This window comes from Mycteria americana, chromosome 9 (genome assembly GCF_035582795.1).
Source record: "Mycteria americana isolate JAX WOST 10 ecotype Jacksonville Zoo and Gardens chromosome 9, USCA_MyAme_1.0, whole genome shotgun sequence".
Classification (NCBI taxonomy): domain Eukaryota; kingdom Metazoa; phylum Chordata; class Aves; order Ciconiiformes; family Ciconiidae; genus Mycteria; species Mycteria americana.
In genome coordinates, this window is record NC_134373.1 from 18,161,555 (window position 1) to 18,175,334 (window position 13,780).

Below are 13,780 nucleotides of genomic sequence, written 5' to 3' on the forward strand. Positions count from 1 at the left end.
CTAGCTTGCAGAATGCAAGCCTTTTACCATTTATATTGTTTGTCTCCTCTGTATTTTGCTCGTCCACTAAAAAACTGCATCAGGCACGTTCAATCTTTCCACTTTTGATTCCCCGTGCTAAACATCAGGCTATTTGGTATGACTATCCCTTGTTTCAGAACAAAGCTTAATTAAAAGCAAAACCAAACAAAAAAACCCCCCTCCACTCAAAAATAAATAAATTGTAATTTAAGGGTATATAGATAGATTTATATATACATTTTATAGATATAAATATATATGTATGATGTTGTTGTTCAGGTCACTATTTATTACTTTGTTTATGCAATGACTTAAAACAATAACATAATTAAATCTTAGATCCTAATATTATATTTCTATTCCACTTCAAAGTTCAAAAAACATTGGCCAAGGGGTGCAGCAGGCTTGTATAGTTGTTGCCCATTGTGAGAAAATGATCTTTCAATTGTGAAGCTTTAAACTATGTAAAAATTGCTTCGGGCAGAGATCAGGTATGTGATTATTTTTCTTAAAATTTCCATTTTCCAGGCTTTCACGATTAACAGACTACATTGGCAGTAATTATGGTAGTACTTTGCCCAATCACGCTATAGAAAACAGAGATTTACTACTGAAATGAATAGACTCACTTAAAAAATTTGGGTACATATTCAATGCTGTTTTCTTCCATGTACCGCCTCCGACCTCTCTGGAGTTCCTCTATTCTTTGTTTCTCAGATGCTGCCGCTTCTACATTTCCTTCTTCAAGAAGCCTGTATGAATAACAGCAGGTCCTATAGCAATCATACAATGCCTAGAACAAGGGATTTTCTAGCACCAATCATCACAAAAGACAAGCAGAAGCCAAGCCTGTTGTCTGTTGTACCCACTTTCAGATCTAGTCATAACCTGATAAAATAAGAATAACCGAGATGTGACTCCCCAGTTACATGTACCTGACCTATAGCCTAAGGCATACACTTTCTTTAGTAACTTCAGTATCTCACAAACACTGAAGTACTATGAACTGAGAATTAGGAGGGAATTAATGTTGCTTCCATTCATAGCAGGAGGGCATGACATTTCAGACCCTGTCTTTCCAGTTTGTTATGAGGAATCCTACCTGTGCCCAAGGATTGCGCTATAGCTCTACTATACCAACAAGATGCTTTCTATTTTCCCTCAAGTGGGTAAAGCAGAAATTTGACTGCAATACTGAATACCTTCTCTGCCAGCAGAACCCTCCAAAGCTTAGTTCAGACTGTAGTGAAGACACAGACAAAATTCAATACCCAGCCAAACCTAGCCTTAAAACCAACAAATATCAAGTGTATAAATAAGCATTCTTGCCTTTGATCCGGCCTGAATCGCGCATCTGTTGTAGGAAGAAGATCTTTCAGTAAAGGATCTAATTCATTGAGCTCAATAGCAAACCTTGTGAAGCCATAATAACGTTCATAATTGGTTGGCATGGAGCCTGTATGAATATGTATGAGAAAGAAAAAAGGTTTTTAAACTATTACTCTAAATATGCAAGAGATTCATTTATTTATTAAATTATAACAGGAAAAATATTAATATATTTTACTCTTACATACAATTAAAAAGCATCAAAAGCTATTCTCTAGGTGGAACAACATTCACTAAATATTAATTTCAACTGCTTATCCCGCAGAGGTTGTAATTACATGCTAATAGATTCAAAACTTTTATGATCTTCCTTTTTAAATAAAAATTACTGTTTTCAAGATTTTCAAGTTAAACACAGTTTCCTGTTCCCCAGAAAGTGGGCTTATCAAATGTCTGTATTAGAGTTAATTTTGGATCATAACGCTCACTCACAGCCTGATTTGGCACTGTCCAACACCTTCAGCACTAACAGCTGTCAGAGTAGACATTGCGGAAGTAGGGAGCAAAGTAGGGTTCAAAGTACTATCAATAAAGAGTAGGGTTCAAAATACTAACAATGATGACAATTCCTGGATAATCACTCTGTGTGTATGAAAGATACTACAGGTGCAAAGTGCGACTAATTCAACCTCAGTGCTTCTAAGCAAGCAGTAAGGAAGTTGAAATCAGGTCCTGAAATCACAGGGGCTCACCATCTCTGAAGACCAAACCTTTAGGCTAATAAAGCATTAAGACAACAAACTCAATAAACTGGCACCTCCTATTTGTTGAATCCAAATAAGCTACTCTGCTGTCTGTGAGAAGACAGGCAGGCAGGCCCAGACATCCAATTTTTTTCTTAATTTTATTCTTATGTTGACCCCAAAACCCCAGAATATTTATCCATGTAGAAGACTATGCCCTGTAAGAACTTTTCCTTTTACCATTATTATAAACTCATGTAAATTCTTGTTTATTTGTCTAGCCAGAAATTTAATTTCTCCAGTAGTATTTGGTGTATTTAAAATGATAGCTAAAACAGCTCTACATAGTTTAGGGTTGCACTACAGTGCCTGCCAGAGTTTATTACAAGCTTCTTACCTGGCCTCCATATGCATTTGGCTGAAGGTGCAACCCCACAATAAAGGCCTTCATGCCACTTTCCAAAAAGGCGATGAACCACCTTCCCTTCTTGATCTATCACAACACCCTGGACCTCATTTACATTTGAATTCCAGTAGTTCACCTGCAAGTTTAACAAAGAATTACTAGTTCACACTGTTTTTTGCACTACTCATTGTTCCAATACAGATGCTGCATGAATCTTAGTATGTGGCACTGACTGTCCAAATTTTATATCAGGACAGCTCACCTGGAACCAAGAATATCAGAATTTGAAATTCAGATGATCTGAATATGAATTCATTTAGTACATGAGAAACCCTGAATAATTTGATATGTGGTTTTGCTATAAAGGTATTTAAATTATCTGCACATCTGGGAACTATATTGTTGTTCATTAACCCAAATCCCACACAATTCAGCAAAAATGACACTTTGAAAGTTGCAAGATCAGAGCCAGCTCTCTTCTTTCTATATGGAGAAATACTCAATATACCTATACGTGTAAGAGAATCCTTTCATGAGTGCTGCACACTACTGTTTGCAGCAGGGAAGACGTTCAGCCAGTAGTACTTGTCATTTGTTGCTTTCTGTTTCTCTTCTCTGTTTTGCTTTTCTTAGACACATTTATTTCTTACACCTTCACCTACTGAGCCAGTTGCCCATTCTCAGAACATCCATCAAAACATGAATTTCAAATTTACAGTAACGCGCCATTGCTAACACTGCAATGGTATTGATGTATTTTGTTGCAATATGAAGACAAACTTATTCTTAGGGAAAATAATTGATAGTAACATAGCTATACAGTGATCTGTTTTTATATATGGTCCTTGCCTGGATATTAAAATACTATGAACCAAAGCAGCATTATTTAATCTAAAGAGATAAAATATTGACCACCAAATTGTAATAAAGGCAGAAGTAAAATGGCACAGAAGTCTACAGTGACTTTGCGTTTTCATTGTGGTAATAGAGAAGAAATTTTGACATTTCATTTTTAACCTAAAACCAACAACTGTATAGCACGCAGCTATACAGCAATGCAACACACTGATATCAAATGTTCAATGGAATAGAGTCATACTACTTGACATAGCACTCTCATTTGACAATTTACATGTTTGCAAATGTTGGTAAGACAAAATGTGGAATGAGGATTTCAGGAATACTGAAGAAACAGCTTGATGTATGCTTAAACTATGCAGTTTTATGAATATATGATATGTATTAGAATATATATGTTACCTTGACAAATGTGAGTTTACAAATACAAACACTGCTTTTTGTGTTTCTGATAGTTATCTCTCCATAGTGTTCTATCCACCTCCTTCCACTAAGAATATTATGTATGCACGTAGTGACTTTGTTCCAGACATAGTAGTCTCCATACCTAAGAACAGATTAACAAGTAGTTGGTAACATATATTAATCATGATCACTCCGGTCAAAAAAGTAAAACATAGCTCCATTATCATAAATACAAGACCATATTCCTCAAAAACTTTTGAAACAATAGCTTACTTTAATAAAGCACTGGTTCTGGGTACATTACTAATCCTCCACAGAGCAGCTCACCTAAGCTCTAGTGCAGAGAACTGAAGAATGGTGCTATGAACCACAAATCAAGCCTTTATGAACCACTAAAGCCCTGCACAGCATATACACTGTCCTCGGAGCATTAAGTGCTTTGGCCACAATTCCTTTAGGGGCAGGACAGTGACCCAAAGATCAACATAAGGCTGAATTGAGGCTATAAGCAGACAATGTAATTAAATTACAAATAGAACAAAATAAATATGGAAAGGAGATAACAGAAAGGAATTAGGAAGCAGGAGCTCACTGGCACATCATCCTTTTCCCTCTGTAACAACTACTCAGAGTCAGAGCATCTCTATTGTCAAACAAGGGAATAAAATGAGGGAATTATATTGTGCAAAGCACATTCTCCTTCAGAGCTGAGGGGCAAGCACGCAGACAGAAGACAAAGATGCTCCTGAGTGCATTTACTTCAATTTCATGAGATGGATAAAGAGGTGAAGTGGAGTGATGCCATACTGTTAGAGGCAGAAAGAAAGGGTGGCTGCAATGTACAGGAGCAGGAATAGTACTGCAAAACCAGCAGATATGTTTAAAGTATCCTATCCTTGCATATTCTCAGGATTTAAAGCTTGCAACTAGTCTTACCTGTGGTGAAACTTCTTCTCACTACTCTGTCAACATCTGAAGAACATGTTTTTGCTTATCTACATTTTGAAAAATGACCTTACACTGTTACTAGTGGTTGATCTGAGGGAACGCTTAACAGTGTGGAGAGCCTTAGTAAGGACAGCGCTAGCTGCTGACAGTCCTATATTGCAGCTTTGTTCTGAACAGCTGATCACTACTGTACATGTAAAAATTGGGTTTTCTCTCCTAAAACATTTCTATCCCCCTCTGTCTATCGCTTTCTAGAGAGTTTGTGTATTTTTCCTCCAAAACCCCAAATGGATCTTCAGGCTCAAAAATGCTTCAGTATCTCCACCTGTACACTAAGGAGAGATTTGAGCTAGGCACTAACTCTCACCAGTGCAATTCATGTGATGTCTGCGTACACTTCCCCCAATCCATTCACAAGGCAGCACAGATTAGATTGCAGCAAAGACTGAAAACAAAAGGAAATATGACAGTAGCTTACTTTGGAAGAGTCACATTCAAGGTTCCAACTGGCAGAATTTCCATTGATTTCCCCCAGAATTTGTTTTTCCACCTGATATCTGAATACAATAGTGAAAGGTTTACAAAACTGAAAAGACCAAAGGTTGCCATGAGGTTGCCATGAAAATACAAAAAAAAAAAAAAAAAAAACCCCACCAAAAAAAAACAAACAAAAAAAAAACCAACCAACACACAAATTAGAAAATTACATTAGGTCAGAAAAACTAACGATAAGTTTGATTTTCTTCTAGGAGTCATGCCTGTGCTACATTATTGTCAAATCTCTCATGAAAACATTCCATACAAATTAAATGCATACGCCAGTAGATACAAGGAAAGAAAGATCTGCTTGTTCAACTGTGTAAAAAGAACTGCTTGTGTTTGTAAGAAATAATAATTTTCTTGGTAAAAAGCTTTTAAGCAGAAAAGTATAAACAGACTGCAAGTGACAAGGGAAGTTGTAACATGTCTGGTCACTCTTAAGAATGAGAATTTGCAGTGAAATAATTCAGAGCATCGGTTTGTAATATGTTACTACAAAAATAAGTATAGAAATTTTGAGTAAGTTCCAAATGCAAAGCTCAGCTTGTACAAAGTTTTTACTTGCTAATAAAAAAGGAGTTTATGCTTTTGAATTAAAAAAGTATACCTTGCCAAAACACAAAGTTCTTCGATTCACAGTGACAGGCCGAAATGGGAGGATGGTGGCTAACCTGCAAAACAGTTGGCTGAGTTAAAAACAATTCATTTTCATTTCTAAGACAATACAATTGTTACTGCAATATGAAAATACTAAATAGCCTGCACTATTTATTAGCCTATGTTGCTATGAAAACAGATGCAACTTAACTTTGTACTTAAAACACTATGTAGTTAAGATATTTCCTTGTGATTACTATAAAAATATATACCTTCTAGCATTTAATGAAGTTCACTCATACTAACAACCTTTCTTTACTACTAAGAAAGCAAACCATTCTAACTAGAAAGAAAAAACAAGATTACTCTATCAAACAAAGAAACCAAAATCTAAATCTAAACACAGTATCTGTCTAGAAAGGAGCTTTACCTGCTCTGAGAAAAATCGAAATCCTTTGTCTTCTCTAATACATTCATAAGTTTCACCAAGCACTGGGTTAAATGGCTTGCTTCCTGCTCTAAAGTATGTAGAGGCATAGCCTGACGCTGCAAAAGCAGCTATGAGAACCTGTGAAAATACAGACAAGAACGTAAGTGAGAATAGGCAGAGATTGTTGTGTATATGCCATCACTATGTGGTATCACACAACTCACTCCACTCAGAGTGAAATCTGGATTAATGAAGCATGCCTGAGAGTGAAACCATATAACCCAGCCAGAACCAGTATAAACTGTATTTCTTTTGTTGATATAACTTGGTTTTCTTCATGGCCTCAATCAGTCTCTTTCAACAGTCCCCTAAAATAACAATCTGTACAAGACACTGTTTTTCTACCTTTGACCAGGCTTATCACTAATGATCTAAAACACAGACCCAGCTCTAGTCTATGCTCCCTGTGAATAAATATTATATGATCACTTCTAACGACAAGATCACATACCATTTTCCTATGGGAACTATTTTATTTAGTGCCAAACATAAATGGCTCTCACTTAGGATGTTCTTAATGCAGAGTTATCTCAGGATCTTCCACACATGTGTGGTCTTATCAGCCCCCTTGTCTACATGTACAACCAAAATGTAGTAATCTCTAAACCAGGCCTAGCTGGGAATAATACACTAAGTGACTTGCCATGGTAATTTAGATTATAGCTCCCTTTAGCAGAGTTAAAAAAAAAAAAAAATCACAACAGGCACCCAGCAGTCCAACCAAAACTTCTTGGTTGGACTTGCTTCAGAAAAGCAATATGGGCATAAAAATCACTCAGCTATGGATAATCTGCTAACAGCAGGGCAAACGTTAACCAGGTCCCCCTCTCCTCATCATGCTAGCAAGGATGTAACACTCATGTGAGCTTTTACATGCTTTGTTTTCTTCACACTGTGTAATGGGTGCTCCATTCTCTATTAATTTCATATTGTTCATAAAAGCAGCATCAACAGAATTAACGCTCTTTTCACAGGCTTTTCTTCAACAGTAAAAACCTTCATTCTTCCACAACCTTTTTCATGAATTTAACTATAAGACACTACAGAGAAATGAGGGGGTTTACTATCCTTATGATATATAGAGCAATGAGAAGAAAAAAGTTTCCACTACTTTTGGATGCTTATTTAAGATAACAAAGTCCTGATTTTTCAGAGAACAGTGAAGAAGCGGGTAACATATTCACAGCACTGCTACCACTGATGCTTTGAGTATTCAGCACTTCTGCTAAGTAGTCCCACATGCCTCAACTTGGGTGTGCGATTTGCATTTTCAAGGTGCTGGTTAAAAGTTTGGCTTGTATCCTCAGTATTGCACTAGATATTTGTAGCAGAGAAGGGGATTGAATCCATGTTTCCAAGGAAGCTTTCAGTTGCACCGTGGCTCTCCCTTCCTGAACTCTCCTGAGTCCTTCAATACTCACCTTCCAAGCTTTTCAACAAAGGAGGCAGAGTCCTACAGGCAAACAGCCTGCTTTACTCAGTACAACCCTGCCCAGTCCTTACAGGATGTCCCTTTTGTGAGGGACATAAGGAGTCTTGTAGGAAAACAGCATGTGATGACAAGTAATTCAACCCCCTATAATAACACAGGTCCAACTTCTTCAGTGGCAAGGAAAAAATATCAGGGTTTAGGACCCCTCGCTCTCCTGCGGGCCACGTGAACGTGGCAGTTCATGGATCTGAGCGTGTGGCTATATGACAGCCACAGGCAACCTCTCTTCTCTCAGTTATCCACAGTGCTGCCAACCCATACCAGGGAACAGCAGATATGTTCAGCAACAACACTGCCAACTTTCCCCTGACAGCTTTTCCCTGTTTCTTCTGAGGAAAAGCAGACATGACAGATCAAAACACCCTGAGAGCTGAACATAGGCTGTTGGCTGTCAGTTAAAAAAACAAGCCATACTTACAGGGGAGCTGAAGTCAGGCTGCCCAGGCAAACTTTGTTTTGGTGTTTTGGAACTTCTCTATTAGAAATTGCCTAGGATGACATCTTACTGATGTCCTACATTGATCATAAGCCAGCCACAGACTTGATTAGCTCTTGGAGGCTGCTGGACTTGATCACTGAAAGCCAGGAAAGGATGCTGCAGGGTTAGAAACTGCCAATGCCTACATATACAGTCCTAGAGAGTGAGATCAGTCTTCACATCAATGAGTCACAATTGGCAGGACTTGGTTTGAAGTCAAGAAAAGTCCCTCAGACTTGTTCAGATCAAACCCACCACCTGTAATTGTTCACAGCATTCGTCTGACCCAGCAGGGAGGTCTGCTGTCTGTGAACAGGAAGAGCAAGAGAGGACCCTGCACAGACCTCCACTCAACAGCTTCCTTTTTAATACAGACATAGGAAGTGCTACACTAAATTTATTACCATGCGTTCATAAGGATCATCTGTTTCAGCAGCCTTGTCCAAGAGTTCACTGTATTCCAGCTCTTCACAAAGATGTTGCAAGGTATTCAGAGGTTCATTTAGCTCAACTGGCATAGATACTTTGGAAAGATCTTTGCCGATGTTATTTCTCAAAATATTCCACAGATTGATGTTACTGGTGTCAGGGCTGGGAGCTGGGAGACAAGTTCTCCGTCCATTCCTGAATGCGCCTCCTGTTAGCTCACCATTAAGAACTGGAAAGGGAAAAAACTATTATCATAAGAAAGCACCAGATAAAGAAAAACAGACTTATCAATTGAACCAAATCACCGCCAGAACAAGCAAGCCCAACTTCACTGATTTCAGCTGAGTTGGTCTTGTGCAGACATGCAGTAAATCTGGTACATGAACATAACCAACGTAATTTCCCAAAGTTTAAAACATAGTAGTATACTTTGCCGAGAAATGTTGTCTGCAACACTGGTGTTGTCCTCAGATATATTATCACTCACATCACTGATATAAGATTCATCATCAGAAGCCTAAAACATATATAAAATATCAGTTAAGTCAAATACATATAAAATATACTGACAAATGAGACAAAAATAATTGAAACACAAATATTCAAAGAAATCATCTCTACCCAATTAGAGCTTTTAACTAAATCAACTGGATGTTTCAATCAGCCCATACTGCCAATGCACTAAAAGTGTCAAAACAAATGATGTTTCTGAATTCCTTATTATGAAGCCAAATATAGGCATTAAATTTGCAAAAGGGTGACTTCAAATGAGATCAGAGATGAACAAAAAATTGACAACATAATGTGCTGGGGATGGCAGGTGAGAAGAGATAGTCAGATTTGTGCTCTTTATAAAGAAACAAACAACAAAACGCAGCTTGTGTTTCAGCAAAAAATTATATAAACATCTACATATCATTTTGCAAAACAAGAACTACAACAGTGTTAAGACTATTTTTAAGAAATTTTTTTAACAAAAAATATTTTTTTCAGAAATACTACTTTCAAAATATTTTACAGTATTTACTGATGACAGAGTATTTATTATAAGGCCTATACCATTTGGGGGTGATTTTGTAAAGTTTCCATTTTGTTTATACCATACAGACACACCAATTTTCCATGCTGATATAACCAAACTATTGAGAAAACATGTACTTTACACCTGCCAGAAGCAATAAATAAGGAATCATTCCATTCTTTAGATGAACAACTCTAGCCGTGGTTGTGCCAACTTGTGGCACATTAGAAATCCTTGTCAAAGAGAAAATATGGTGGCACACTCTTATTTCCTCTTACAAAAGAGTTCTGGTAGACACAGCACTAGTGTGGCTGTATAAAAAGGTATTTTAAAAAATAAATAAATTTTTAAAATTGAAGAATTTATTCAGGATAGCACAGGAAAACTGGACAGCAACATGATTCGGGAGCCTGAACTGTATCTGACTGCTTCAACTTTGAGCTTGAGTGAGCCAATTTTTCAGGCTTTTGTCTACTTCTCTGATTACAGAGAATAACTTTATATATTGTCCTGGTTTCGGCTGGGATGGAGTTAATTTTCTTCCTAGTAGCTGGTATAGTGCTGTGTGTTGGATTTAGTATGAGCATAATGTTGATAACACACTGATATTTTAGTTGTTGCTAAGCAGTGCTTACACTGGTCAAGGACTTTTCAGCTTCTCATGCTCTGCCAGGTGCACAAGAAGCTGGGAGGGGGCACAGCCAAGACAGTTGACCCAAACTGGCCAAAGGGCTATTCCATACCATATGGCGTCATGCTCAGTATAGAAACTGGGGGAGTTGGCTTGGGGGCAGCAATCGCTGCTCAGGGACGGGCTGGGCATCGGTCAGTGGATGGTGACCAACTGCATTGTGCATCACTTGTTTTGTATATTCTTTTATCATTATTATTATTATTATTTTCTCTTCTCTTGCTGTCCTATTAAACTGTCTTTATCTCAACCTACGTGGTTTACTTTTTTTTTTTCCGATTCTCTCCCCCATCCCACCAGGGGGACAGGGGAGGGTGAGTGAGCGGTTGTGTGGTACTGTTGCCAACTGGGGTTAAACCACGACATACATATACTAGAGACTTTTTTTTTAAAAGAATATTTTAAAATCTAAATTAGTTGACTGCACAGTCAGACATAATTGCTCCTGTCTATGTCATCCTTATGTGAAACTGCCTTAGTCTAGCAAGGGCATATACTGAACATAAGCTACTGATACAAACAACTTTCAACTCAGTTTTACACTTCAGGGAATTTCTGCACCCCATCACAAGGGAGTCTCAGGTTCATTTCTCTACACCTTACTCATTCCAATACCTTTTTATTCTAAGTAGCATTATTTAGAAAAAAAATCATTCACTAGTGGTAGCAATACCTAAATCTGTCCAACAGCAAAGCTGCAGCATGCTGCCATAGCCTACCTCGTTTTCTGATGAGCTGGCAGATAGAAGCACTTCCTGTGCATCAAAGAACTCTGAAACAGATTCAGACATAGAGAGCCTGCTCTCATTAGAAACTTGCTGAGACAGTGGCAAACTGACATGAATTTGTTCACCTGTCTGTAAATAAAGCACAGAAAAATAAAAGTATTATTTCTAATATAAAAGAAATATGCATAGAAAGGGTAAATCACCTGAATAATTTTTCTATGCCAAATATAAGCACAGATAGTAAAGACAGCATTTTAGTAGGGCTTTGCGTGTACCTAACAGATAAGACTTTGACAATTACAAAATAAAGTGCATTTTGAGCAGAAATACATGTCTTCATTTGAGGCCTGCTTAGCATCAACTGCTAAGTTTTAGCAGCATGAATAATCACAGATCTAGTTCTGTATCCAGAGGAATGGTTTTGTGGACAACAGCTGGATTGTGTCAGACAAGTTCAACCATGAAATTCAGATGAAAAGACACCCAGTCATAACAAATTACATCACTGGGAGCTAGCTTTGATACAACCAAAACTCAAATATAATGCTTTATAAGGTCAGGGAGTTATAAGTTACTTTCAAAATAAATGCACTTGTGAACCAGTTTAGTAACAAATGTGTGAAATGTTTGAATATTCAGGAGGATGGCTATAATAGGTATTTATTCCATGTTTTTACTCCAAATCTCAGTTGAATTATGCCATTAACACTGACTCAATACTACTAAAGGGAATGAACTCTCTATAGTTTATTATAAAGAGAATTTAACGGCAAAGGCAAGGGTTCCAAATTGTGTTCCGTGTATATCAGCAGGAGAGCAAGATAATTTAAATAGTGGAACATATCTTCCTCTTCCTGCTCTTGATGGGAAGAACACCAGGTTTCAAAGTGTTACCCTACAGGCTATCACTTTAAGAACATGGGGGGGAAATTAAAATTCTCTCCCAGTGCCATTCCACCAAAGGAGCTGCTGCTGTGGAGGGAAACAGGCTTCTGACTTAATCCCTTAATTTATACAGCATGTTGCTTCTGGGAGATAATACAGATGAAACTACTGAAGCCCTTCTAAACACAGTTAACTCTTCAGATTGCAACCCCATTCCCATTAATCTTACTACAGAAGTCCTGCAAATGGTTTTGTTGACATCTTAATCCTGTAGAATTATTCTATATAGTTGCCTCACAATGCACTAACAAAAAAAAAAAATCATAAACAAGCCAAGAGGTCAAAAACCATTCCTTTTTCACTGGGGCTTATAAGCTTGTAGATGTTTGATGATGTTTGATGAATTATAATGGAAACAGAAACTCATTTCACTGTTGTCTTTACAAGAAGTGATTAAAATTTTAAGGTTTTGTATAAGCTAGAGGGACTTGGAAAAATACACATGCCCCTACCTGAAAAAGATGCTCACACAGGCATTATCTACACACTGCAAGATTATATATATAAAGCAATCAAGAGAAGAAGTGAATGAGAGATCTGGGAACCTCTTTGAAAAACTCCTTCAGTCAGACACACTTGTACCAAGATAACAACGTACATATGAAAAAGACACAGCTAACCAACAAAAAGTACAAAATAGAAGAGATGGTCATTGCTCAGAACTTCACTGCAGATTGCCGTGCTGTGGCACCGCTTCACCTCTATCTTCCGTTGCTAGTTTCCAACATGCTGGACTCTTAGAAAAATTGTTTGGATGTTTTCAAAAAGCAAATAAACAATAGTAATTGGAAACATATTTTCACCTTCCTTTCTTGTTGGAAGAAATAATTAGGAGAAAAGAGTATATTAATTGAAATGGCATATGCATAGAAAAAAATTAGTGGAAATGACAAATGAAAAATATTTTGGTAAAATGCAAGCAGAATGGTTGTCAAAGCGACCACATTAATTGTAACATATTACAGCTCGCAAATTCAGATTTGTCTTTCTCATGAGGGAAGCTGACTTGTTATTAATACAAATGTTCGGTAATCTGTTGACTGAGGAAAGCAAAACAAGAAAGACTAGATGTTGCAAACGATATTGGTATAGTGCTTGGTTCATAGACTGAACCTTTTGATTTCAGCAGTGCCATTCAAGATATTAAACATCAGGCCCTTTAAGCACTTGCAGGATCAGGCCATTAAATACTAAACTGTTCTGTTGATTTGGCAAGAAACTAAGATACAGAATTGGTTAGCTACTGTGTGTTACATTCAAATACAGTAAAACCTCACTAATTCCCACAGCCAACAATTAATATTCCAAAACTGGAGTCCTTCCCTGTTTCTCTGCAGAGATCAAACTGAGGTCTTTCATGAGATCTGACATATGCAAAATAAAAGACAGAAGTTTTATTTTATGTAGGGTAAATATAATCTGACTTTTTCTATAAATGAACACTTGCCAATCTGAAAAATTCTATAATTCGCCAGGTGTGTTTTAGCTATTAGTGAGAATTAGCAAGGTTTGATTGTACTCTAAATCCATTAAAGGCCAAAGTCTTACCTCATCAGGACTAGGGATAATATTTACACTGACAACCTGATCACAAATAACAGATTCTGAATGTATTCTGTTCAAGCGACTCCTTAGTTCAGCATTCTGGTTGAGAGCCTT

The 13,780-nt window shown here is 37.3% G+C and overlaps 1 protein-coding gene across 2 annotated transcripts in view; it reads right to left on the reverse strand.

Annotated features, from left to right (window-relative positions):
- The window catches only part of OSBPL6 (oxysterol binding protein like 6), a 129,257-nt gene that overhangs the window by 29,334 nt on the left and 86,143 nt on the right, over positions 1-13,780 (reverse strand). The window contains exons 14-24 of one of the 2 annotated variants that reach the window (XM_075511363.1): positions 13,670-13,777; positions 11,168-11,305; positions 9,166-9,253; positions 8,712-8,965; positions 6,278-6,415; positions 5,858-5,921; positions 5,189-5,267; positions 3,760-3,904; positions 2,491-2,635; positions 1,351-1,477; positions 651-773 (exon numbers count right to left, since the gene is read on the reverse strand). In XM_075511363.1, coding sequence (XP_075367478.1) covers positions 651-773; positions 1,351-1,477; positions 2,491-2,635; positions 3,760-3,904; positions 5,189-5,267; positions 5,858-5,921; positions 6,278-6,415; positions 8,712-8,965; positions 9,166-9,253; positions 11,168-11,305; positions 13,670-13,777 — 1,409 coding nt within the window. Of the gene's footprint in view, positions 1-650; positions 774-1,350; positions 1,478-2,490; positions 2,636-3,759; positions 3,905-5,188; positions 5,268-5,857; positions 5,922-6,277; positions 6,416-8,711; positions 8,966-9,165; positions 9,254-11,167; positions 11,306-13,669; positions 13,778-13,780 lie in introns of those variants that run through there. The other variant, XM_075511359.1, reaches the window with a different exon arrangement.